The sequence below is a fragment of the Neomonachus schauinslandi genome, chromosome 14 (assembly GCF_002201575.2).
Source record: "Neomonachus schauinslandi chromosome 14, ASM220157v2, whole genome shotgun sequence".
Lineage (NCBI taxonomy): Eukaryota > Metazoa > Chordata > Mammalia > Carnivora > Phocidae > Neomonachus > Neomonachus schauinslandi.
In genome coordinates this window covers 87,004,427-87,030,869 of record NC_058416.1, presented here as the reverse complement: position 1 = coordinate 87,030,869, position 26,443 = coordinate 87,004,427, and the positions used below count along the sequence as shown (strand labels likewise).

General features: G+C 59.9%; 1 protein-coding gene across 9 annotated transcripts in view; it reads left to right on the top strand.

The window, feature by feature from the left end:
* The window catches only part of NCOR2 (nuclear receptor corepressor 2), a 183,484-nt gene that overhangs the window by 144,894 nt on the left and 12,147 nt on the right, over nt 1-26,443 (top strand). For 7 of the 9 annotated variants that reach the window (XM_021698590.1, XM_021698591.1, XM_021698588.1 and 4 more), the window contains 17 exons: nt 4,776-4,896; nt 5,341-5,497; nt 9,681-9,845; nt 10,622-10,761; nt 11,497-11,599; nt 11,813-11,917; nt 12,205-12,308; nt 15,582-15,732; nt 17,953-18,093; nt 18,499-18,585; nt 19,223-19,521; nt 21,014-21,368; nt 22,439-22,660; nt 23,211-23,462; nt 24,263-24,412; nt 24,528-24,665; nt 24,758-24,962. In XM_021698590.1, the coding sequence (XP_021554265.1) occupies nt 4,776-4,896; nt 5,341-5,497; nt 9,681-9,845; nt 10,622-10,761; nt 11,497-11,599; nt 11,813-11,917; nt 12,205-12,308; nt 15,582-15,732; nt 17,953-18,093; nt 18,499-18,585; nt 19,223-19,521; nt 21,014-21,368; nt 22,439-22,660; nt 23,211-23,462; nt 24,263-24,412; nt 24,528-24,665; nt 24,758-24,962 (2,895 nt within the window). The remainder of the gene's footprint in view (nt 1-4,775; nt 4,897-5,340; nt 5,498-9,680; nt 9,846-10,621; nt 10,762-11,496; nt 11,600-11,812; nt 11,918-12,204; nt 12,309-15,581; nt 15,733-17,952; nt 18,094-18,498; nt 18,586-19,222; nt 19,522-21,013; nt 21,369-22,438; nt 22,661-23,210; nt 23,463-24,262; nt 24,413-24,527; nt 24,666-24,757; nt 24,963-26,443) is intronic. The other 2 variants (XM_021698586.1, XM_021698587.1) reach the window with 2 other exon arrangements.

Genomic DNA, 26,443 nt, shown 5'->3' with positions numbered 1-26,443 from the left:
CGTCAGAGCACGCCCTGGCAGCCAGGGCCTCCCGGAAGGGCTGGCGGGACGGGTGGGCCCCTGCGCGACCCCAGGTCCTGGCCGGCCGCCCACCACCCTCCTTCCCGCCTGGCAGCCCTGGTGTGGTGAGCCAGGCGTCCCTGGACAGGCCCAGGATGCGTCTCGTTCTGGCTGCTGCCCGACGACCTTTGGAGAGAGAAATCATATTCTGCTTTTACTCTCCGTCACCTTCTGCCAGGCAGCTCCGCCTGGGAGTTTTCTTGGCTGACGACCAGAGATAGTGGATTTGATTGCTAAGCCTTGAGCTCGCCTGCCCTCCTCTGTCCCAGTTTCCAGAGAAGGTGCCTGGGCACTTTCTGGTGGGGTGGAGACTTCAGAAAACCCCTTCCCCTGGGCCTCAGTTTTCTATAAGATGGGTGTGGTGTCCCTACTTTTGGGCTTCCTGTGAGCATAATGGAGGTCATAGCATAAACTGCAGCCTGATGCCAGGCCCACACACACTAGGTGCTCAATGAACAGTTAGCTGCCTTCGGATCTGCTTTAGGAACACCGAAAGTGTACTCCAAGAGCGGGCTGGAGTGTGACTTCTTCCCCCGTGCCCCTGAAATTTTGAAGGAATCCCAACAGCAATTTCCCTTTTATTTCTTTATTCCGTAAATGATTGACTGGGCACCAGGGTGTGCCAGGTGCCCTTCTAGGTGCGAGGGATGCTGGGAACAGAACAGATGACCCCTGATTCCAGAGTGCTTCCATTCTGGCGAGAGTGGCTAGTATGGGATGGGAACATTCAAGAAGCAAAACTGCTCCTGTGATAAGTGGGAGATGGGAAGATCAGGGGTGCTGGGCAGGGGCCGTGCGTGGAGCAGTCAGGGATGCCTCTCTGAGGAGGTGGCATGGGAGGGATCAGAGTCTGTAGTGGGAGGTGTGGGAGGAACGGCCAGTGCAAAGGCCCTGTGGCTGCATGAGCTTATGTTCGGTGGAAGGCAAAGAGGGCTGTGGCAGAGCGGAGGGAGGGAGAGGGACAGGAGAGGAGGTGACAGGTGGGCAGGGACCTGGTCCTACAGGGAGCAACAGAACCATGTCTATGCAGACAGTGTTCACGACCAGCCTTCCCTCCCCCTCCAGCATGGCAGCAAGGATGAGCTCAGCCTGGTGATCATAGGGAAGCCAAGGGGGGCACTTAGCAGACAGAGAGGGGCACCCTGTCCAGACCCAGGGTGTCCCCAGTCCTTCGTTTCTCATCCCCCTCCCCCAGCCCTGGCCCTCCAGTGTGGGAAGAAAACCCACAGTGATTTGAAGATCACCTGACCCGCTCAGCCCCAGGTGCTGCTATCCGTGCTTCGTGTGCAGTCCCTTGTTCCACCCACAGAACAGCCCTGGGAGGGCAGGGGTGACTGTTCTCATGCCCATTTTACAGATGGGGAAGCCGAGGCACAGTGGTTCTGTCCGACAGCTGAAGGTGGGATTTGAACTGGGAGCATGAGCCCTGAACCGCTCCCAGCCGCATTGCTGGCTTCCCCTCTCCTCCTGGGTCACATGCCTGGTGCCAGGCTCCGAGAGCCCCGCCCCCCCAGGCCTCCGGAGAGGAACATAAAAGCTGCTGTCTTCCAGGAAAACAAAGGAAAGAGCACAGAGGCAGGGCTGCCCCTGAGGAGGGCTCCTGGAGGCAGCGCTCACCCACTGTGGCGGCTGGAACAAGGGAAAGTTGGGAGTCCTGTCCGTGCTAAGTATCTTCCTGCTCCTTTGGGGGTTCCAGGCGCTGAGGCTTGTGAAGGACTTGAACCCAGGCCCTTACTCTTGGATGCTGGCCTCTTAGAGTGAGAGGTCGGGGTGGTGTCAGGAGGCGTCTCGTAACCGTGAAGTGCTATGCCCATGGCCCCAGTCCCCACTGAGCTCCTGCCTCACTCGGTGGGGGACTCTGGAAAGAGGTGTCTGGGTCTCTGTGTGTGCCCCGAATGGGTGCTTGCTGAGAGCGTTTGAGGGGGGGTCCCTGCTCCCCTGCTCTCTAATGTGATGGGACCCTTCCTGGGTGAGGAGCTGTTGGGAAACTGAGGCAGGGCCCAGGGGCCCTAGTTCGCTGGCAAACAGTTCACTTTATATGTGTTATAAAAGCATACTTACATGATAGAAGATGTTATTTTTTAACTTTAGTACTGTGTCTTATAGTAGTTTCGTATTTTTGTACACCTGTAAAATACTACATTTCGTCGTTTGTGGAAACGGTACAGTTAATCAAACTCTTGATTTCATGGTTAGCACATAGTACATTCTTTATTTTCTTCTCACGACAGCTTTATGGAGCTATAATTCAGCGACTATACAAGTCAGCCGTTAAAGCATCCAGTTGAGTGGATTTTAGTCTGTTCACAGAGGCGTGCGACCATCACTATTGTTGAACTCCAGAACGTTTCCGTCACCCCAGAAAGAAACCCTGTACCCTCCAGCATCACTCCTCGTTCCGCCCCCAGCCCCTGGCCTCCACTCAGTTCTCTTCTGTGGATTCGCCCCTTCTGGACATTTCTTATCAGTGGATCCCCACAACACGTGGCCTTTTGTGTCTGGCTTCTCTCACTCGGCATCTTGTTCTCCAGATCCGTCCATGTTGTAGCAGGTGTCATACTTCTTCCTTTTTATGGCTGAATCGTAGTCTGTTGTGTGGACGGACCCGTGTTTGGATATTTGGGTGGCTTCCACCCAAATATGGTGCAGCTGTGAGCTTCGTGAACAGGTTTTCTTGTGGGCCTGTGTTCTCAGTTCTTGTGGGCAGACGCCCAGGAGCCGGGTTGCCAGGTCAGGTGATAACTGCGTTTCGCCTCTTGAGGAACAGCCAGACTTCTTCCAAAGCGGCATATCCATTTTTAAATTGAAGTTTACAAGTGCGGGTCGGTTTAAATGGGTGCTGGGAGGCAGAGGGAAGGGGAGGCTGGGCGTGGTGGAGGGTTGAGGCAGGTGGGGAGGTCAGGACAGCTGATGGCATTGGTGCTTAGGCCCGTTAGGGTGCCTGGGCCCGGGTCCTGAGTGCAGGGGAGCAGGGAGGGCCGGCGGCTACAGGAAAGGCCCCAGAGCTCGCGGAGCAGAGCGCGAGCAGGGTCTGGGGAGGTGGAGAGGTGAGGGCGGGAGGGAGGGTGAGCAGGTGGGGAGGACCGTGGAGGCCGGCTGAGCATGGAGAAGTCAGAACGACCTTCCCCTGCGCCCGGCCCCACCTGCACGCCTCGGGCAGCCCCACCAGGCGTCACCGTGTCTGTCTCCGCTCAGCCGAGCATGTGGCAGATGCGGGTGGGAGGCAGGTACCCGCAGCACAGCCTGTCATGGCCACGGCTCGGTGGCCCCACCACCATCGAGAGCAGAGGGCACCTAGGCCCTGAGTCAGGTGCCTGCCTGGCTCCATCTGCAGAAGGAGGCGTGCTTTCCTCTTCGCTGGGGGTCTGGCACCAGCTGCCGGGCTGCAGAGTGGTGTGAGCCACGTCCTGGTTGTCACGGCTCTTACCTGGAAGGCAGTGCTGTGGCTTCTAGTCTGCACGTGGCATCACCCGGTATGGTTGCAGAGCACAGTAGGGGCTGTGTCCACAGGACCCTCCAGCTTTGGGGACCCAGCCTTAGCTTTGCCCTCTGGGTGAATCCCAGCCCCTGGCCAATGCCCTCATGCACCCTGTTCGGTCATCTGCTGTGGCGTCCTGCAGGCCGAGACCAGATCCTGGGTCTCTGTGCTCCCCAGGCACAGCGCTGGGTCTGCTGTGTGCTCAGCAAGTGCAGATTGCAGGAGAGAGTCAACAGCTGGGCAGGAACCTGGCAGCCCTGGTGGGTGGGTGAGGGTGTGAGGTGGGGGCAGACTGAGCTCCCACCTTGGACGCTCCGTGCCAACTAGGGAGCCAGACGGGGTTTGTGGCAAGTTGCTGTGCCCAATACTCTGGGATTTCCTGGAAATCCCTGAAGTCTTCCTGAAGGAGGTGACATCTGTGAACAGCTCAGTAGCCCCACCCCGCAGGGCAGGCTCTGCCTGGGTGCCCCAGACTCTGCAGCCCTACACTGGAGGGACCCTGCCCCTGGCATCTGCTTCGGCCCCACTGTGTGCCCTTTACAGGTACCCAGTTCTGTACGTCCACAGCAGATGGACATGACCTCACTTTGGGGAATGAAGCATTTATAGGCCCGGTTCAGCTCATGGCCACACTTCTGGCCAGTAGGTAGACCGTGTACTTGCTGACCAGCCCCTCCAACACAAAGCCTGCAGTCTACCTGCTTTTAGCCCTTCAGTAAACAGTGAGATTTCAGTTAGTGGAACATTCTGGTTGAGAGGGTAGGTTCCCCAACTCCTGTCCTCCAATAAGTGGGGTCCACTCAGTCACACGCCCTGGTGCCTGAGCCTCTCATATTTGGGTGATGAATAATCTCTTAAGCTCACCAAGCCTTCATCTAGTTGATTCTTCGGCTTTTCTGCAACTTCTGGCGGGCCATGTGTGGCTCGGGTCCTGAGTCTGGGCGTCCCTGGGACTTTGCTTGCCTCGGGCTCTCTGGGGAGTGTTTGATCCTGGCCTGGGCCTCTGGGCTGGGGTTGGAAGAGGTCTTGGCTCCTCATGGAGCCAGCAAGGACCAGAGGAGGGAGGGAGGAGTCGTCTGTCCCTGCTCCCCACCCCCAGAGTCCTGGTTGGTCTCCTCGGCCGGGTGACCCTGGACATTTGCCTCACTTCTGGCGGCCCCTCCAGCCCCGTCGTGCAGGGCTGGAGCCAGGAGAGGCCAGCTGTGAGCCTGCGGGCTGACGCTCGTCTCTCTCTCAGGCTGCTGTCACCACGGCCCAGCCTCCTCACCCCGACCAGTGACACCAGGGCCAACGTCTCACCCCAGAAGCCGCTGGACCTGAAGCAGCTGAAGCAGCGGGCAGCCGCCATACCCCCAATCGTGAGTGCCCCGGCACCCCCTCTCGCACCCCAGGACTCCTGCCAAGCAAGGCCTCAGCCACCATGCCCCCCCCCACCCTTCACCGCTGCTTCCAGAAGGCAGTAGATCAGGGCGGGCGCACAGCCCCAGGGGGCGGGGGGCAGCACCTGCAGCCTCGCTCTTCCCAGCCCTTCCCAGCAGCCTCGTGTTTCCTGGAGAAATCCCCATGGAGATGAGGCGGGAACGGCTCCAGGGAGCTGGCAGGCGTGCAGGGTGGGGCTCTGGAGGAACCAGGGAGCTGGCGGCCTGCTGGTCTCCCTTCTGCCCTCCCAGCCTGGTGCCCTTGGGCCCCTCACTGCCGTGGCTCTCAGGCTTGTCATGTGCAGGGGGCCCGGAAGGCTGTTCCTCGTCTCTGTGGCTCCTGGACCGCCTGTAAAGATACTCCCTTCCCCCTGCTTCTCTCAGCAGGTCAGCAAAGTCCATGAGCCCCCCCGGGAGGACACAGCTCCGCCCGCCCCCCCGCCACCGCAGCCCCTGCAGCCAGAGAACGACACCCCCCAGCAGCCCAGCAGCAGCCCTCGAGGCAAAAGCAGGAGCCCCGTGCCTCCTGCTGACAAGGAGGGTGAGTGTGTGCCCGTGGCCGTGGTGGAGAGCAGGGGAGAGTGGGGGGCCTGGCAGGGATGAGGGATAAGGGGCGTCTGTGCATCCAGAGCAGCTGCTGCGGACTCCAAGCAGAGTAGCGGGGCAGGCCAGCTAGAGGACTCGAACAGGTGGGGGGGGGGGGACGGTAGGGCACGGCGGGAACGGGGGTGAATCAGAGGACCCCTGCTCTCTCTAAGGTAGGCACATACTGGCTTTCAGCCAGGTCACCCCGTGGCAGGACGGGCCTGCCGTTGTGCTTCTGGGGAAGCCAGAAATCCATGTTTTCACCTGAGCTGCAGTTTCTCAACATTGGCAACTTTAAAACATTTTCAGAAGCATTGTATATGCATGTAAGCACGTCTGTGGCTCAGCCTCTGACTCCATGTGATTCAGCCCACACATGAGCTTCTAGAACCGTGGTTGAGGTTCAGCGCCCAGCTGGCAGCAACTCTGGGGCCTGGGCAGGAAGCACTGCTCCCTCCAGCTCTCATCCTGACCTTACTCCAGGCGGGGGTCCCTGGGTTCACTGGGGAGCCATGCGAGTAATTCCCTGAGCAGCTGTGTTCCAGCAACTGCCCAGGGCGTGCTTTATTGTTGCCACGTGAAGCTCAAGGTCAGGAGACAGGCAAGGTGTGGTTTCTTGGATTATCTGTCTCTGCCTTACATTCCCCACTGGACCCAAGAAGCTCCAGGCCTGTGTCCCCAAAGGGGCACCCTCTCCAGAGCAGCCTGGCGTGCCACACGGGCCATGTGCATCACAGGTGATGGGAGCCGGTCCTCCGGGGGTCCCCCCACACTGGGCTAGCCTAGGCTTCTGCTGGCTCCTGCCCTCGGGATCTGAGGGCAGCAGGACCCCAGCCCACCCTCCCTGAGCAGCACAGTACACGGGTGGGCTCGGGTGGGCTGTTCTACCCTGCTTGGGTAGAACAGCCCTTCTTCTCTAGAAAGCCAGGCTGGCCCTTGGCCACAGGCCTCCTTGAGGATGGGTGTTGCTTGCCTGTCTGAGGACAAAGAGCAGGGCTATCCCTGAAGGAGGATGGCTCCACACTTCCCACAAGTGACACAGGCCTGCCAGACATTCCCTGTTTAATCAACCTGCCCCCTTGCCTCCCTGCGGCTGCTTCCACCTGCTGCAGAAAGTCTCAGATGCCACCCACAGGGGCGGGCGTGCATCCTGGCCAGCACACGGGCTGTCCTGTGGCTGTCCACTGGACCAGGACATTTGCTGAACACCTGTGATGGCCAAGTGCTGGGCTAGGCACTAGGGGTTCGGCAGTGAGCAGGATGAACTCCTTGATTCGGGGAGCTCTTTCTGTGATCGAGAAGGACGTTAAGCCAGGACACGCACATAAGGAAGCAAGATGACTTTAGGTTACTTCATGCAATTGAAGAAAAAAGCAGGGTGAGGAGGGGCTCAGAGGAGCAGTCTCTCTGGAGATGATGAATCAGTCATGGGAAGATCCCGGGGAAGGGCGTTCCAGGCAGAGGGAATAGCCTGTGCAAAGGCCCTGGGGTGGGGACAAGCTTGGTGTGTTTGGGGAGCTGCCAGAAGGTCGCTGTGGCTGGGGAGAGGGTAGGATAGAGGATCAGAGAGGGAAATGGGGGCCCATGATTGTGTAAGGCCTCGTAGGCCCTGGTACCACGGGACTTTGTCTCCGGTGTGGGAGAAGCCTTTTCAGGAGGAGTTTTAATGTGTTTGTGTTGTGGGAGAGAATCTGCTTTCTGTTTTGGAAAGATTTCTTTCTCTCTGGTCATTGTTGAGGAGTAAGAGCTCCAGGGTGTTGGGCAGATGGAGGAGGCCACAGTGCTGTTCCTGATCAGCTGTGGTGGCAGCCTAGGCTGCAGGGGTGACCATGGAGGTGGGGAGGAAGGGGGTGTGCGGGGAGTTTGTTTCAGAGGCAGAGCCGGTGGGGCCTGCTGATGAACTCGAGTGGAGATGGGGCCGGGGTGTCTGCCTTCTCTTGGGACCCTGCGGCCCCCCGTACTGGGGCCAGGACAGCCCGTGATGGGGGTGGCGTTTGCTGGGCGAGAGCGGGGTCTGGCTCCAGAAGACCTTCCAGCCTTGGGGCAGCAGCCCAGGTGTTGGCTGTGCGGTGATGTCCGGGGCCCAAACAGCTCTGGCCTGTGTCAGATCTGAGCAGGGCTAGGCTGCCCGTGGGTGGCTGGGCGCCACACGGGGCTCGCCAGGACCTGCTGGGGCAGGTCATAGGCTCTGTCCTGGGAGAAATTGAGCCACCACCAGTGGTTTCTGAGTCTGGCCTAGGGTTGTGCTGTTCCCTGGAAGGGCACCCCGCCGCAGACGGCGTGCCGGGCAGCAGGCACTGTGTGCTTTTCTCACGGGGTCCACCTCGCTGCTCAGTGTCCTTAGGCACATGTGTGAACTTGACATCCAGCACTACCTCTCTGGTCTCGCAGGAGCCTTCCCTGCTCCCTGGCCCCTGCGTGGAGCGGCTCAGCCAAGCCAGGCCCTCGACTCCCCTGGGGCCAGCTGGAGGAACAGGTTGTCTCTGCAGGCTCTCGGTCTCCTGCCCAGCCTGGCCCAGCCCCAGATTTCCCTTCCAGCCCTGGAACCCAGCACAGGCCAGGCGCAGCTGGACAAGCCGAGGCCCGGGGGGGTTAACGGCAGGGCTGCGGAATCCCTCCACTGAGTTAGTCCCGGCACACTCTCCTGTGGGCTGCCCACTCGACCAGGGCACAGGTTCTGGGGGACCTCGGTCTCTCATGGGGGAGAGAGAGAGAGGATCTGGAACAGGCACGCCTCCCCTGCCCCCGGCTGTGCCCACAGCAGGCATCACTAATCGATGCTGACACTCTGCTGCCGTACCTCAGTGGGCTTTCACAACCTTCCTCTGCCATCCGGAGGTGGCCCAAGAGATGACACCTGCCTGCTATTCCTGTCCCAGGGGCTGGAGAGTTCTGGCGTTTCCAAGCTGTGTCTCCTGCCCAACTTCTCAGCCAGTTCTCTCTCTTGGGATTGGTCCCCAAGCCAGTTCTCAAGGGAGAGGTTCAGAGCTTGAGGCAGATTTCAGCAGAGTGGGAGGTGGGTGGGAGAACACCATGATGACAGACCCGAGGCCCTGGCCTTTGGCCCTGTCTACAGGGTGTCCCCCAGGCCTGAGAATCTGGGGGCATCTGCTGTTGATCCTCCTGTGGGCAGAGTGCCTAGTGAAGGCTCAGATCACAGCCTGCAGCCTGACTGCCTGGGCTCGAAGCTCCCTCCCTTGCCGGCTGTGGCCCTTTGGCCAGGTGATCTCCCCTCTCCTGGCCTCAGTTTTCCCATCTGTAAAACGGGGATGGTGACAGTTCTGTTTGGGCATAGCGAGGATAAATGAGTCGGCGCACACAAAGCACTTGAGAAGTGCCGGTCCGCAGGAGGCTACGGATCAAGGGGGGCGCGTTACCCTCCTGTCTTGTAACCTGAGCTGCACAGGCCGGCGAGCATTCAAATCCTGACTTGGCTAGGTATTTGCTGCTGACCTTAGACAACACCACCGATGTGTCTGTACCTCTGTTTCCCCTCGGTACGACAGAGCTAGCAGCTCTCGCGAGCTCACTAGGGAGGCTCCTTGGGTCTATGCTGGGTGGGGGGCGCTTAGCACAGTGCCCGGTACGTGTTCCATGAACAGGCTGCTGTGTGGGGGTTTCTCCTGAGTGTCTGGACCTCTGGCCGCCCCTCCGGCTGGGGCGTACGTATCACGGCGAGCCTTCATTGCTGTGCAGAGGCCAGCCAGCTGTTTCTAGAAAGAGCCGGACAGTAAATATTGTAGGCTTTACGGGCCAGACGGTCTCGGCCGCAATGGCTCAGCTCGGCCGCAGACAAGTACGCAGGCGGCGCGATCATGCCCTGGAGCAAGTGTCCGCAGGAGCAGGCCCTTTTCCACTGGCCGTCAGCCCCTGCTGTGGAGGTTTGTCCAGGGCGCCTCGCTTGCCTGGCATGCTGGGACTTAGAAGCTCCCTAGGATCTCAGGGGCTCAGGGCATGCCGGCCTGCAGACTTGGGGGGGCTCCCAACACAGACCCCCATTCCTGCTGGCCAGGACCCCATCCTTGCCCAAGGTCAGTGCTGTGGGCACAGGAGGGCCTTGTGTGAGCAGGGGTGGCCGGGGCCGCTGGGTCCCTGAGGGCTGGCCGAGTTGGGCTGACTGCCCTCCCTCGTCCCCTCAGCAGAGAAGCCTGTGTTCTTCCCAGCCTTTGCACCCGACGGCCAGAAGCTGCCCACGGAGCCCCCGTGCTGGACATCAGGCCTGCCCTTCCCTGTGCCACCTCGTGAGGTGATCAAGGCCTCCCCGCATGCCCCTGACCCCTCGGCCTTCTCCTACGCCCCACCTGGTGAGTAGCTTGGCCCACGCTCAGGCTCCTCAGGTGCCAAGCTGAGTCAGCCGGCACCATCATTGGGTGCCAGCTATTTGCAGTGGTTTGGAACCGCATGCAGAAGGATCTTAGAGTCTGATGAGATCCAACAAGAGGGATAGTCTGGTCAGTGAAAGGAAAAGAAGAGATCTACTGAGATTTGAGAAATTTGCAGGATTAAGATTGAAGCCACTGGCAATAGGGAGCCATAGGAGGTGCTTGAGCTGGTGAGGGGCAGCCCTACAGTGGGGGCTCTGCCTTCTGTCAGTGACTTAGAGCTAGAGAATGGACAGGTGGAAAGAAAAGCCTGGGGAGACCACAGGCACCAGGTCAGGTGAGCCAAGTCAGAGGTTAAGACTTCATTCTGGAAGCATGGGGAGCCATAGAAGGTTCATAGCAGAGGGGAGGATGTGAACCAGTAGACTTATTAGAAAGATCCTTCAGTTCCTGTGAGGGGAATGGGCTACTGCTGGGGCGGGGCGGAGGGGTTGGGTAAAGTGGGAACGGGGAGACCAGTTAAAAGGTCTGGGCCAGAGAGGAGGGGCTTGGGCCAGGGACTGGGCTGTGACAGGGTGGGACGGAGGGAGGCTTCCCTGAGTTGTGGCGTGTGACCTGAAGACACAGGAGCTCATCAGGACAGAGATGGGAGGGGCAGGAGAGGGGCGTGTGGGGACAGGGACCTGCCTGGGGGGTTCTGTCTGGCAGGGGCATGACCACTGCTGGGGCCCTGTGATGGACAGATATGTGCCCTGCAGGTCACCCACTGCCTCTGGGCCTCCACGACAGTGTCCGGCCTGTGCTACCACGCCCACCCACCATCTCCAACCCGCCGCCCCTCATCTCCTCCACTAAGCACCCCAGCGTCCTCGAGAGGCAAATGAGTGCTATCTCCCAGGTGAGACGGGAGGGCCAGGGCCTCCCCAGGAGCGTCTGTGTGGCCTGGTGCCCGGAGAACAGCCCCTTTCTCTTTTGGGGGTTCAGTCTTTCCATCTATAAAATGGGGGCATCAGAAGCGGTGATAGCTGGGTGGGAACTGGGCACCCAAGGGGCCAGGGTCATCTCTATGCACAGCACTGTTGGGGTCTGAGCTGGCTGGAGCTTGTCCCAGGCACTCAGGACCTTGGGACTCTGGAGTAGTCAAGAGCATGGGCCCTGCAACCAGACTGTGTGGCCTTGGGCAAATTACCTAAGCTTTCTGTGCCTCAGTTTCCCCTCTGTGAAATGGAAGATTGAATGGCCTAGACACACAGCACGTGGTGAGCCTGTCTGGGACTACCTGTCCCTTGGCCTCCCTGACCTACCCACCTGTGTGGTGAGGGACGGGGCGAGGTGTCTGCTCTGTCCCAGCCCACATGCATGCATCGTTCCCTTTAAACCATACCAGATCACAATGGGCACTTCATAGGTGAAGGGACCGAGGCTCAGGAGAGCCAGGGACTTGTCCATGGTCACTCGGCTGAGCAGCAGGGCTGGGACTTGAGTCCCAGTGCCCTGACCTGCATGTGATCCTGAGGTTCCCCTCCTCTTGGGCTTTCGTGGAAGGGGACATCAGGGTACTCTGGCTGGGCTTGGGCATGGGGTGGAGGGACTGTGGGGGCCCCTGTGACCCCATGACCTCTGCCCCTCGCAGGGCATGTCGGTGCAGCTCCACGTCCCATACTCCGAGCACGCCAAGGCCCCTGTGGGCCCTGTCACCATGGGGCTGCCCCTCGCCATGGACCCCAAGAAGCTGGGTAAGGATCTACACCCCCCTACCTGGATGGCCCAGGTTTGGCTCCAGCTGTCCATGTTGGGGGGAGGAGGGAAGGCAGCTTGGCTGCTGGGACCATGGCCTGAGCTTGCAGGGAGGGTGCCGGACCTCCGCCCCTGGGTAGGATTAGGTGGGGGCCCTCCCTCTGAGTCCCTGTCTCAGTGGCACGTGGCTCACTGCCCTCGCCCATCCCCAGCACCCTTCAGCGGAGTGAAGCAGGAGCAGCTGTCCCCACGGGGCCAGGCTGGGCCACCGGAGAGCCTGGGAGTGCCCACAGCCCAGGAGACATCCGTGCTGAGAGGTGAGGGCATGAGGGGTGGGCGTGAGGCCTAGAGTCTGCCCTGCACCCCCAGCGGCTGCCCCTCTGCTCTTTGGAGGAGGGTCTAGGCGGGAGCGGGATCTTTTATCCAAAATCTGCTGAGCATCCGCTCCCAGAAGGTCCAGAAGCCCGTCTTCATGATGGTTCACCCATTTAGGGGCAGGGGGTCCTCTGCGTTGAGACACCAAGGGGGCCTTGCTGGTCAGGAGCACTGTCCCCTGGGAAGGGGTTGCAGACACCCTTTATGCCCCGTGTCTCGTGTCTTTTAGGGACATCCCTGGGCTCGGTTCCAGGAGGAAGCATCACCAAGGGCATCCCCAGCACGCGGGTGCCTTCCGAGAGCCCCATCACCTACCGCGGCTCCATCACCCACGTAGGTGTCCTGGGGCCCCGCCTCAGGGAGGAGGGCGGGGACCGGCGGGCCGGGGCTCCAGATGTGGCCCTGACCGCCGCAGAGCGGTGGGCCAGCCCATCTGTTCCCTCTGGCGTCACTGTGCAGCCCCGGTCTTGGTGGCTAGGGCGATGTCCTGGCGATAGGAGCTCATGCTCTGGTCATTTGCCCGCTTGGAGCCAGGCACATTAGGTGCCAAGCGTCACACACAAGGCGCCCCTTGCGAGGTGCTGACGGTCAAGCAGCAGGTGGCCCGAGATACACAGATCGTTCAGAACTGGGCCGATGGCTTCAGAGGATCCGGTGCTTCCGATGGAGTAAGCCTCTGCGATTAAGAACGCCCGGGGCCACCCAGGCCAGTGGGGGAGACTTCTTGGGGGTGAGCCCCACGGGAGTCTCGGGGAACAGCATTCCCGGTTCGGGGGACAGCACGTGGGAGCATCTCTGACACGGGCAAGGACCAGCGAGGGGCCATGGTGCCTGGAGCAGGAGGGGGACTCCCTGCGGGGTGTCAGCGGGCAGGTGCTCTGCACCCTGGCGGAGCCGGCCCCCACCCCTGTGGCCCCTCGTGTGCCGTCCTCATCCTCCCTGGTTTTGACTTCAGTCCCAGAAAACAAAGGATTTGTCTTGTGCTAGCCTTGACCTTGTGGTGTTGGGCCGCAGTCCGGCATCGCAGCCACATTCACCTCCGCAGCAGGGAGGGTGGGATGACGTCCGCCCCCTCCCAGGCCTTGCACGGCGAGCTGATCACGAGGCCCTCCGGTGTCAGGGAGCGGGGATCAGTTCTCTACCTGACCGAGGTGGGGGGCTCCCCGCACATCTGGGGCCCGTTAAACTCTCTCCTCACTGGCCAGCGAGCAGAAAGTGTGGCTCCATCACCTCCTGGAGTTCTTAACACCCTGGCTTTCTTATCTTCCCTTCCACCCAGCTCCAGACAAGACACTTTACACTGGCCCAGAGTCCATGCTATTATGGCTCGTTTTGTAGATAAGAAGACCAAAGCTCAGAGGTTAAACCTGAGGTCACGTAGCTAGTAAGTAGTGGACCCAGAGTTTTGTGCCCAGCTGCGTCTGGCTCTAGAACGTCGTGCCAGAGAACGAGGAGCCAGAACACGCAGGTGTGCGTGCCCAGACACGCTTGCATACACGGACACACGCACGGACACACGCACGCGGACACAGTGCAGACACAGGGCATGTGGAAAAACAGACACGCAGGCGCACAGACCGGGAGACACACGGACATCCACAGTCATGCACACCCTGCCCCGCCCACACGCACGTTAACGGTGGAGCGTCAGGCCATAGGCTGGCCCGCGATGAGGTGTCTTTGACCGCGGTGGCCTCAGATCACACCACAGAGGAGAAAGCTGTAGATTTTGAAATAACAGGCTTTTGGAGGTGGCTTCGCTGAGTGCAAAGAACAGGTACCTGGGGCAAAAGTCAGGCCAAGGTATTCAGGTCCCCACGGTGGCACACACTCACTCAAGCAGGGGACGGTCTCTCTAGTAAGAGCAGCTGCTCACAGGGTCTTTCTGTGGAGGCATTGGTGATTGAAGGCTGACATCTGCAGTTCCTAGGCACCTTCTGCCCCAGGTTTCCAGGCACCTAGACCCACACTGTCTCGGTCACTCACACCCCTTCAGTTGTCTCTGGCAGAGGGTGGTAGCTGCCAAAATGCATGGTAGTCCGACTTTCCCACCGTCCTGCAATCGGGTGGTGATGAAATCATGCCCAGGCCACACGCACGCGTGCGCTCAGATGCACACATCCTCGAACCCGGCGGGCACTCGAGGAAGCCCCAACACTCTCTGCTCCCCAGTGCTCCCACCCGCCCTGGGAGTGACGTTCGTCGGGGCCACACCCTGAGGCTGCTCGGCCTTGAAATAGGCCTCAGGCCAACAGTCTCCAGGCACGCACGAGTCTGTCCAGTGTATTGTCCCCAAGGGCACACACCACGCGTGTGCTGCTGTGAGAAGTCGGGGGGAGCCTGTCTGCATTCAGTGTCTTGCTGTCCCTCTCCTCGCCAATCAGGATCTGCAGTAGAGGTCCAGGGGGTTGCTAGCTGTTGCTCTTACCCCACAGGGGGATGTTTCTCAGCAGGAGTTCCCAGGGGAGACTCGGGGTCCACTGGTCCAGGGCTGGGCACACAGAGGGACGCCCACATATGTGAAACGGCTCACGGAATCATAAACATCTTGAGTTGGGGACAACTTGTCTATGCCAAATGCCTTTGAGAATCGTAGATGCAGGGATTATTTCCATTCTGTAGATGTAGAGATGTATAGGCTCAGAGAGGGAATGTGATTTGACAGAGGTCACACAGCAACTTGCTGGTAAAGCTGCTATTTGCCATCCATCAGTCTGACTCCAGACACAGATTCTGGGCCCCACACTCATGTTCTTGGAAGTTGCCCAAGGCAGGATGCTATTCCACGTGACTGTCTTCTTTCTGCTTGAATACCTCCCTCACTAGGGAGCTCACTCTCTTAGGCAGTGGTTTTCCATTGTGGGCAATTTTGCCTCCTAGGGGACATTGGGCAATGTCTAGGGACATCTTTGTTACACCTTGGAGGGGGGCAGGTTGGGGGGACACAGGGTAGCTCTAGCGTCCAGTGGGTGCAGGCCAGGGATGCCCAGGACAGCACCCACAACAAAGAAGCAACTGGCCCCCCCATGGCAGAGTGTCGAGGCTGAGAACCCCTGGTTTTGGGAAATAGGGGTGCGTGGCCCACGTTCATCAGCACAGCATGGGGGCCACATCTCAGCACCCCCCTGTCAGTTATCGTCAGTAGTTAAATGTCAGGGCTCTGAGAAGGTAAAACCCACACGGGACAGGTTGGAACACAGACTCCAGGGCCGGACTGCCTGGGTTCCAGTCCCAGCTGTGCCCCTGGATGAAGTCACCTAGCGCTCAGCGCCTCAGTCTCCCCCTTGAAACAGGCATGGTGATAGGACCCGTCTTAGGATTAAATGAGCGAATATATATAAGGGGCTCCAAGTGGTTTCTTTTACACCGTGGGTGCTCAGTAAGCTGTGACCTGGTGTTCTGTGTGGTTGCGTCTCCCCCTTTGAAGCAGCATGTGGATGAACACACGTGTGCACTGGTGGGCCTGGCACATGTGAGCATGTGTGTGTGTGTGTGGAGCTGGAGGGACCCGTGTAGGTCTGCTGGTCATGCCCGCGTCATGCCTGGTGAGCGCAAGGGGGTCCCTGGGTGGAGCCTGCCAGGTGCTCAACCCCTCTGCACCTCCAGGGCACTCCTGCTGACGTCCTCTACAAAGGCACCATCACCAGGATCATCGGTGAGGACAGCCCCAGTCGCCTGGACCGCAGCCGGGAGGACAGCCTGCCCAAGGGCCACGTCATCTACGAGGGCAAGAAGGGCCACGTCCTGTCCTACGAGGGTGAGTGCTATTGTGAACAGCCTCGTGGGGCTTGGGGGGGCAGCCTTTTTCCTCCCCATCCGCAGAGTCTTCGGTGCCTAGGAAAGCATCTTTATGTGGAGGGTTGACGGGGGCACACCCTGGGGTATTTAGGGCAAGCACAGCGGATGAAGCCCCCCTCAGAGAGCTCTCAGGACACCCACACGAGATGCAAATAGGAAGTCCCTTGTGAACTCTGAGTCGTGGAAACCCACTCCTCCAGCATGGCTTGTCCACCAAACCCCAGGCTTTAGTGTTTCTGGAGTTGGTCAAGAGAGGAGGGTCCAGAAAAATATGGTCAGGGTAAAAGGCAGCCAGATGTCTGTGGAAAACAGATCTGGGGAGTTTGTGCCCCTCCCATCGGCCTGAGTGGTCAAGAACCAGGTGAAGCATTTTATCCCCATTTTACAGCTGTACGGGGACAGCCAGTGGTCCTGTGTGGCCACCCTCGTGGCCCCTTGAGAGACAAGGAGGCTTGGGATCAGGGAGGAGGATGTTTGGCCCATGGAGGTGGCTGCACAGGGAGTGAGGGCTGGGTGACAGCATGAAGCACAACCAGAGAGGTGGTGATCTGCCTATCCCTGCAAGTATGTAAGCCAGCAGCAGGGAAGGGTTGGCCTGCCTTGCTGGAAGCATAGTGGGGGACCTGAGGCCCAGCACTTCCGGCCAACGCTGTGCTCTAATTGGTAGCCCATGGGTGGCCACCAGGGTGTGACGACCAGAGTGACCCTCCCCCTCTCCTTGCCTCTTGCCCTGTCTCCCCTCCTGGGTTCAGGTTCCACAACCAAGGAGCCCTGCACGGGCGGGGCCGGGGGGTGGCGGTTAAGGAAGGACAGAGCCAGGATGTGAGTTTCCCAGCATCCTTGGGCGCCTAGGGCTCTGGAACGGAACACAGCTCATGGGCACCCCTCTCGGGGGCTGGCCCTGCAGGGCCCTACATTGCTTTTCCTCTGATGAGCAGACACCTTTTCTCCTCTTTGTCTGCCTCTGCCCATGCCCCCTGCCCCCTCGCTCCTGGGAAGTGGAGGTGGTACCATGTAGCTGAGAGTCAGGCTAGCGGCTGTGTCTTGGGCGCCAGCCTTGGTGCGTGGCTGAGGGGCCTGCAGTCAAGGCGTACGGGCAGGATGAGCACAGCCTCAGCTCAGGTCCCCACGCCCGTCCTCGAGCTCTCATCTGTAGAGGGCGTTTGCACCAGGGCTTCTCATCCCTCCCATGCTTCCTGGAGCCGGGTGGTTAGGGGGGCGGTGGGGGGGGCTCCCTGGCAGCCTGGACAGTGGCTCTTGTCGCTCTGTATGGGTGTGAGCCCCCCGGCTACACTTCTCATCTCTCCATATATACATATATATGTGTGTATATATATATATATATATACACACATATATATATTTATGTTTTTTTCCGTTTTGATCTGAAATCTCAGTGTTTAAATGTCAGCAATTTTGAAAAAAATTTAGAGCCACAACCCAGCATGTCTGTAGGCCGCCACTTTGTAGCCTGTGGAGCGGACCTGGAGAAGTAACAAGATGGGGAGAACCTGTTGTCTTCGAGGGGCAGGACTGGGGCCCTGGGGAGCTTACTTCTGCTGCTCTGGGGGAGGAGAGGCCCCTGAAGGAGCCCCAGCCTGCTGGGTGAGGCCAGGCCTTGCTCTCCTCAAGAACTGCCTCCCGGCGTTCAGACCCTCAGCCTGTCTGGGGGGCCAGGGTGCACAGCCCGAGGTACCTCCTGGCTCAGCCAGGCCATGTCTGCCGTGGACAGCCCCCTTTCTGTCCTCACGTGGACTTGCTGCAGCGCACATATGTGTGTGTGCGTGTATGCACGTGGACACAGACAGGCACACGGGTCCATTTGTGCCCCTGGCCTCACTTCGTTCTCGGTGGCCAGGCCTGTGTGTGTACGCGCGCACTCACACCCAAATGGTTGTGCACAGCCTGTCTGTTCCCACTCTGCTGCTCACACACACGTGTGCACTGGTGTTCGTGTCACAAGTCAGCGGCCGTGTGTGGTCAGAGGCACACAGCTGACCGGGGGTTGGGGTTCAGGGTGCAGAAAGCCTTGGTATCTGTTAAATCCCTAGACTGGAGAGAGAGGCCCCGCTGGCCTGCAGGCTGTGAGTTCCCTCGGGAGGGCTCAGCTGGGCTTGCTGGAACGGGGCCCTAAGCACCAGGACGCCACCCCTCACCACGAGCATGGTCTGGTCTCCAGGTGGCATGTCGGTGTCCCAGTGCTCCAAGGAGGACGGCAGGAGCAGCTCTGGACCTCCGCACGAGACGGCTGCCCCCAAGCGCACCTATGACATGATGGAGGGCCGCGTGAGCAGGGCCATCTCCTCGGCCAGCATTGAAGGTGGGCGCCCTGCCTGGCTCCCTACCCCAGCGGACACACAATGCCAGGGCCCAGGACCTGCTCTGGGGGGCCTCCCAGCTAAGTGGGTTAGAGCAGCAGAGAGAGAGAGAATCTGTCAGTGCCCCCTAGAGGGAGGTGGTGGGATGGTTCGCCTGATTTTCCAGAGAGGTAAACTGAGGCTAGGTCTTGCTGAGGCTCAATCTGGAGGCAGTGCAAGGCCCAGGAGTCGGGACATTGCTTGCTGCATCCAGGGCCGCCACCACCGCCACCATCGTGGGGACGGCTGTCAGTGGCCGAAGGGACCCATGCTGGGAGGGCTGGCCCTGGCCCCAGCCCCAGCGCCTGTCACTGCCCGAGGCTGGCTGAGGGACCCACGTAACCACGACGCTCTTGCCCCTCCCCCAGGTCTCATGGGGCGCGCCATCCCGCCGGAGCGACACAGCCCCCACCATCTGAAAGAGCAGCACCATATCCGAGGCTCCATCACACAAGGTACCACCCGCCCTCCGCCCCCACGGTGCCCGCCCCCCGCTGCCCTCACGGCGGCCGCAGCCAGCACGCAGACGTCCGCTGTCGCCGCGATGGGCGGGGTGGGGTGCGTGCCGGCCGCGGGACAGGCGTGTGACGCGTGCACGTGGCCATTACAGGTGTGGGTTGAAGTGCAGAGCGAGGGCCTGTCTTCCTGAAGAACAGCAGGAAGCCGAATGCTGCCCCTCCTCCCTGTCCTTTGCAGGCCTTGTTACTGAGCATCTGTTCCGGGCTTGCCGCTGACCCGGGTGCTCCTCCCGTATTAGGGTGTGGGACAGTTCTAGCGGTGCTCTTACCATGCCACCCAAATTCTCCCGGCTGCTCGGTGGTGAGCCAGCTCCTGTGGGCCCCTGTTACGCTTTCTGTCCACAGCATCTCCTCGAATGTGCACACCTTGGTGAGGTGTTTCAGTTAATCCTCCTATTTTATATATGAAGGGACTGAGGCTCAGAGAGGTCCAGTCATGTGCTCGAGGTCCCACAGCCAGTGAGGACTTGATCCTAGGTAGTCTGGCTCCAGAGTCACTGGTGTGTGGAGACCCCAGGTTAGAACGGGCACGGTGGGGGTGGAGTCGAGGTCAGCACCCTGTCGTCCTTGGCAGGGATTCCGCGGTCCTACGTGGAGGCCCAGGAAGACTACCTCCGCCGGGAGGCCAAGCTCCTGAAACGCGAGGGCACGCCCCCGCCGCCCCCGCCGCCCCCGCGGGACCTGGCCGAGGCCTACAAGGCCCGACCCCTGGAGGCCCTGGGGCCCCTGAAGCTGAAGCCGGCCCATGAGGGGCTGGTGGCCACGGTGAAGGAAGCCGGCCGCTCCATCCACGAGATTCCGCGAGAGGAGTTGCGACGCACGCCTGAGCTGCCCCTGGCCCCGCGGCCGCTCAAGGAGGGCTCCATCACACAGGTAAGGGCGCCAGAGCCAGGCAGGCTGGGCCAGGATGCTGTGGGGGCGGCCGTTAGCAGCTGCTCTGGCCTCTACCAGTGGGGAAACTGAGGCTCCGACTCCGTGGGTACCTTGCCCGGGATGACACAGCTGCTCATTACTGAGCTCCTTTGATTGTATTTCTGCTCCTGTGAGGTTCACACCCATTATCCCCATTGTTCAGATGGAGAAACTGAGGTGCAGAGAGTTCAAGCAGCCCGCCAAAGTCCCATAGAAATAAACGGCTGCTGCTGATTGGATTTCTGTTGTGGGCCAGGTGCTGCCTGAGCACTTGGCATCATGCCCTGTTTAGCCCCCACAACCATGCTCTGAGGTAGTTCTCTTACTGTTCTCGTTATATTGGTGCATAAATGGAGGTTCAGGGACGTTAAAGTGACTTGCCCAGGATCACACAGCAAGTGAATGGCAGTTATGAACCTCAAGTCCAGACGTGCCTAAATCTGCAACATCTTTGCTTCTTGGCGTCCCCTTCCCCCCACCAGCAGGCTGCACTCCCCTGGCCCCGGCCCCCGCCCCCCAGGAAGCCCCAGCCTGGTAGGGCATGACCAGCTCCAACTGTGTTAGGAGCTGGCCAGTGGAAACCGCGCAAGGGCCACTGTCCCTTCCCGTGGTCAGAAGTGGCCCGATGGAATGAGAAGGCAGAGTGGGAACCGTCCCAGGGGCTGCTTGGCTATGAGGCGGACAGTACTGGGGAGGGCATCCAGGGAGGGCATCACAGCTGGGGTCAAGGTTCATAGTGCCGGGAGAAGCCGTGGGGAAATTATCCAATGCCAGGTTTGGCTCTCAGCCTCTGGGCGGGAGTTCCCCATGGATCCAAGAGGGAGGCCAGCCTGACTCTACAGCATTCTTAAAAGCAGGGTGTTTCCCTGCTTTAATTAAAACATTCATGCATGAACTCCGAGCTCCATCACTAGAGACACAGGGCCCCACTCTACCCTGGGTTCCCAAGCCTGTGTCAACAGGGCGGGGGCTTCTCCCAGGTGGCCGGGTTGTGCTCTGGTCTATGATCCCCTGTTTCTTCAGCTGCCCCTTCTGGCCAGAGAGCAAACAAACCTCAGCCCTGACCTCTGAGCCTTGGTCCCCAGGTGGTGGAAGTGGGTTTTGCTGCTGAATTTTCTGGAGTGGTATTGAGTGGGCTGTGGAGTCGCAGACTGATGGGGGGAGGTTTTCCCCATGTGGGGATGCTGAGGCTTCAGGGGCCAATAGAGGGTCCCCCACTTGCTCCAGGGAGGGCTGACCTGTGAACTTTGTGCCCCCTCTGCAGCCGCCCCCCCGCAGGTGGCTCTGGGGGCCAGGACAGGGGCGGGCGGGGCAGTGACATGTGTGCTGATCTTAGGTTTAGCAAAGCCCTTTGTCCCCCTGCCCCTGGAGGTGTTGAAACATCGCTCCCGTTTTATGGCTGCGAAACGGAGGCTCCGCGGTTATGTAGCCGGTGCTTCCCCCTTCTCCCCAGGGCACCCCGCTCAAGTATGACACTGGCACGTCCTCTGCCGGCTCCAAAAAGCATGACGTGCGCTCCATCATCGGCAGCCCCGGCCGCACGTTCCCGCCCGTGCACCCGCTGGACGTGATGGCCGACGCCCGGGCGCTGGAGCGCGCCTGCTACGAGGAGAGCCTGAAGAGCCGGCCAGGGGCAGCCGGCAGCTCTGGGGGCTCCATCACCCGGGGGGCCCCGGTCATCGTGCCCGAGCTGGGCAAGCCGCGCCAGAGCCCCCTGACCTACGAGGAGCACGGGGCGCCCTTCGCCGGCCACCTCCCACGCGGCTCGCCGGTGACCACGCGGGAACCCACCCCGCGCCTGCAGGAGGGTGCGTGGGGTGTGGGGTGGGGGATGGGCACTGGGTGGACTCCCCAGCTCAGGAAACGGCCTCCCCACCCACCCTCAGCTTAGGCTGGAAACTGGCGGCACCCTTGGGGCCACCACATACCTTCCACCTGCCTGACCCATGGCTTCTGCCCCCAAATTATACTCAGAATTATCTTTGCCTCCCTGCCACCTCCAGACCACCACGATTTCCCACCTCTCCTCCCCGACTCCCCTCCTGTCCTGCTATAATCTGCACCCCAAACACAGCCAGAATTGTCCTTTGAAAAGCTCACATCAAATCATGCCACTCTCCTGCTTAAATCTTTCTAGTGACTGCTCGCCATGGCCAGGGGATCTGTAGGACCCGGCCCTGCCCACGCCACATCTCACTGTCCCCATGTTCCTTTATCCACCCCAGGCTCAGTGAGCCGGCTTCCTCCTCTCTGTTCCTTGACTTTGCTCAGGGCCTTTGCACCTGCTGTTCCCTCTGCCTGAAACCTCCCCCACTTTCAGATCATTATCTAAATGATTTCTTTTTGTCCTTCAGGTCTCTGTGCAAAGTCACATTCTTGGGGAGGCTTTTAGGACCCTCCCCCACTATTCTGGTCACATTTTAAATTTTCTCTGGAGCATTTATCACTCAGAAATTCTCGTTTGAAGACTAGCTTATCACCTTTCTCCAGCATTAAGTGTCTGCTCCATGTGGGCCGGGTTTCCTGCCTGTTTTGTTCACTGGGGTGGCTCCAGCTCTTAGAGCAGTGCTTGGCGTGGGGTGGAGACTCCATAAATATTTTTTGATTGCTTGAATGAATGAATGAACAAGGGAACAAATGAGAGCATGAATGAGTGAATTTTTTAAAAGAACAAAAACACAGAAGCAAACGAGTCAATGAAAGAACACAGGAGTTGAGACAACGGAACAGGTGAAGGAAGAGTCCTGGTCCCCAGATCCCAGAGAGCCCATCCTCAGATGGCCTCCCATAAACCCTGGCCTCAGTGGCCCCTGTGTAAGGGGCTGTGACAGTCCTGGCAAAGTGGTCCGATGCCAACCCCCCCGGCCTGTCCCCACAGGCAGCCTCTCATCTAGCAAGGCATCCCAGGATCGAAAGCTGACGTCGACGCCCCGTGAGATTGCCAAGTCCCCTCACAGCGCCATGCCTGAGCACCACCCCCACCCCATCTCGCCCTACGAGCACCTGCTTCGGGGCGTGAGTGGTGTGGACCTGTACCGTGGCCACATCCCACTGGCCTTCGATCCCGCCTCCATACCCCGCGGAATCCCTCTTGATGCAGGTGATTGTCCTGGACCCATAGAACCCCACAGCAGGGGGTCAGGGGCTTCGTCAGTGTCAGCTCAAGGACGCCTCAGGCATCAACTAAGCTCTGCTAGATGGGGAAACAGGTGTCGGGGTGGAGAGACCCAGTGATCGTGTGAACAGTTTAGGTTAGAACAGAGGTTCTCTTAGGAGTCTGAGGGACATACGGAATTAAATATTTTTCAGGGGTTTTCTTTTCCTGCAGAACTTACCAGTGCTTTTAAAATTGCAAATGTATCAAAAGAGGGCTGAAGTGTTGAGTGTTCCTCAGATGGACATGGTCTGAAAATCTGTTTAGAAGGATGCATCCCATAGGTATCTTAGTGATCTACATTTTGGATGCCCTTTGTTTGGGGGAACTTCGATCTGAATAACATTATCAGTAGAAGGTACCCCCATGTGTTTTGGGGAGCAAGGGTTTTTCTATGTCCAGGCCCTCAAGTCTGTGTTGTGGGGAGCATTTTGGGAAGAAGCTGTCAGGTATAGGAGCGGGGGGCAGCCTGACCTTCCGCGTCTCCTCCCTGCAGCCGCTGCCTATTACTTGCCCCGACACCTGGCCCCCAACCCCACCTACCCCCACCTGTACCCACCGTACCTCATCCGCGGCTACCCTGACACAGCAGCGCTGGAGAACCGCCAGACAATCATCAACGATTACATCACCTCGCAGCAGATGCACCACAACGCGGCCACCGCCATGGCCCAGCGAGCTGACATGCTGAGGGGCCTGTCGCCCCGCGAGTCCTCACTGGCACTCAACTACGCCACCGGCCCTCGAGGTGGGTGGGGCTGGGCGCTTGCTGGCAGGTGCGTGGGCAGACCCTTCCCTTCCAGAATCGGCCCTAGTCCTCGTCTGCCCGGGCCCGCTCGATGGTGCCCAGGACACGGGTGTGCTGGCTGAGGTGGTGGAGTGTGGTGCGCTTAGAGGTCTGGGTAGTGTGAGCGCCCTGAGCGCACACAGACCTGGCAGGTGGTGGAGAGTGGTGTGTGTCTGGTAGACGTGTGCATCCTGGATGCACACACGGGAGGTGTGCACTGGTCTCTGCATACTCTTGGTGTATGGGGGTCCTTGGCATTTAAAAAAAAAAGAAGAGGATCGAAATAGGAGGCTGTTTGTATTTGTGGTTCCATTGACTTGCAAACAGCCTGTAGTTGCTTTGTAAGTGCGTTAAATTCGTCCTCTGGAAATACTTTTGGAATGTTCTTCTGGCACGACCAAGTCCCAGTTAGGGTCCATTTGGAAGAACCAGTCATGCTAGGTATTTCAGACGGTGAGGACTGAGTACGGGGAACTGATTGTATGGGGTGAGGGGCTGGAAGAGCAGGAAGAGCATGCCAAGGTAATGCAGGGACGCCAGCAGCAGGACACAGCCGCTCCTGGGCTCGGGAGCCAAGGGGAGGTGGGACTGGGAGAGTCTGGCATTCAGAAGAGGGCCCGAGGGGGCTGGTGCTCGGCAGCAGGAGGGAGCGCCCCGGCTCACGAGGGCACCCTGCGCTCCAGCTGATGGGGCGGTCCAGCCAGCAGGTGGCCCGGCCCCCCCGCCCCTCCTGCAACCCCCGCCCCCACCTCCTCCGGCAGGCATCATCGACCTGTCCCAAGTGCCACACCTCCCCGTGCTGGTGCCCCCAACACCAGGCACGCCCGCCACCGCCATGGACCGCCTCGCCTACCTCCCCACAGCACCCCAGCACTTCAGCAGCCGGCTCAGCAGCTCCCCGCTCTCCCCAGGTAACACGCCCGCCCCCGTCCAAGGAAGGCGGCCGGGTGTCCTCTGTCCACCCCAGAGGACAAACCCAGGCCCGCCCTGAGCGCTGGACTGAACCGCAGGACTTTTGGTTGCCAGGGGGCCCCACTCACTTGACAAAACCCTCCGCCACCTCCACGTCCGAGAGGGAGCGGGAGCGGGACCGAGACCGGGAGCGCGAGAAGTCCATCCTCACGTCCACCGCCACGGTGGAGCACGCGCCCATCTGGAGACCCGGTAGGGCGTCAGAGGTCCCTGCCCCAGCCTCTGGGGGTCCTCGTGGGCCACGTGAGGCCTGCCCCCCTGACGCCACAGCCTGTCCCCACCAGGTACAGAGCAGAGCAGTGGCGGCGGCGGAGGTGGGGGCGGGGGCGGCAGCGGCAGCCGCCCCGCCTCCCACTCCCACTCCCACCAGCACTCGCCCATCTCACCCCGGAGCCAGGACGCCATCCAGCAGAGACCTAGCGTGCTGCACAATACGGGCATGAAGGGCATCATCACCTCCGTGGAGCCCAGCACACCCACGGTCCTGAGGTGGGCCAGGTTGGCACAAGGGAGGGGACAGGGGAGAGGGAGAATGGATGGGTGGGTGGCTGGGTGAATGGGCAGTTACTTGGGACGTAGGTGGATGGGAGATTGGGTTACAGGGATGGGTAGGTGGAGAGACAAATGGACTATTGAGTGGGTAAGTGCGTAGATGACAGGTGGTAGGCGGGTGGGTGGTGTGTGGACAGTGGCTGGGCTGGATGAACAGGTAGGTGGGTGGGTAGACGTGACAGTGGGTGGCTGGGTCAGGGTCTGGGTAGGTGAGGTGAGTGGATGGATGGATGGATGGAGGGCATGGATGCGCCTAATGAAGGACTGAAGGAGCCACGCGGACAGTGGGAATATCAACGGCAAAGGCGCCGAGAATGCGCCTAATGCGGGGAAGGGCGCTTCCCCGGTGCCCCTCCCTGCCCAGGGGGTGGGTGTGTAACTGGATGTAGGTTGAGTGAGAGGTGAGTAGGTAGTGGATGGATGGATGGATGGGTAGATGGGTGGGTGGTGGGGTGGGTGGGCAGGTGGATGGATGGGTAGAAGAATGGATAGATGGTGAGTTGGACGGATGGGTGGCAGTTTGGTGTGGGGATGGATGAGTAGGTGGTAGGTTGTTGGGTTCAAGGATAGAGTCTGTGGAGAGGAGAGGGTCAGACAAGAGAGGGCTATGGGGAGAGACTCCTCTTGGTCCTTCCCCGACTTCAGCACGGCCCTTCAGGAAGGAGATGGTGTCCATCTTGCCTGGAGAAAACCTAGGATTTCTCTTAAGATGGGGGAGGCTCTGTAGGTCCCATGTGTGCCCCCCACAGTCCACTCACTCTCACAAGGGGCCCAAGTCCCCTCCAGTGACATCCCCCCCACAAGGACTGGGGGCAAAGCTGCCTAATGCGGGGGAGGGAGCTTCCCCGGTGCCCCGCCCTGCCCAGGGTCTTGTTCGGAGGCAGGTGCTTCTTCCAAGGTGAAGTTTCCGTTCATACAAGTACCCTCCCCCCATTTGGCTGCCCTAAATCATACTCACCACCCAGCCACCATTCCAATTAGGAAAAATGACAACCTCGTTTCCCAAAAGCATTGGCTTTGTCCTCCCTGACTCAGATAGACAGCAGTTACACAAAACGGAAGCACCTGGCTGCTTGGAGCATGGTTATTGCTCATGCACGAAGGCCGGCTGTTTCTCCACACCAGCAATAAGCCGATTAGAAACCGTCACGGGGCGGTCGGGCCTTTCCCACTGGCAGCTGGAGTGAGGGTTAGTGAAGGGCAGGGCGCTTCCTCATGGAGACACTGGGCTTGACAGAGAGGCCCCGAGGGCTGGAGTCGGCCAGTTCGCGTCCAAGCGCCAGCGTCCTCATCTGCGAAGCAGGGATAATTACATTTACCCTGTGAAGATCACAGAGTATATGTTTGTGTGTTCCTTCTTTCTGGCTGACCTGTGTGGGGTGTGGGGGACACCGTGATGCAAGCCCTGCCCTCCTGGG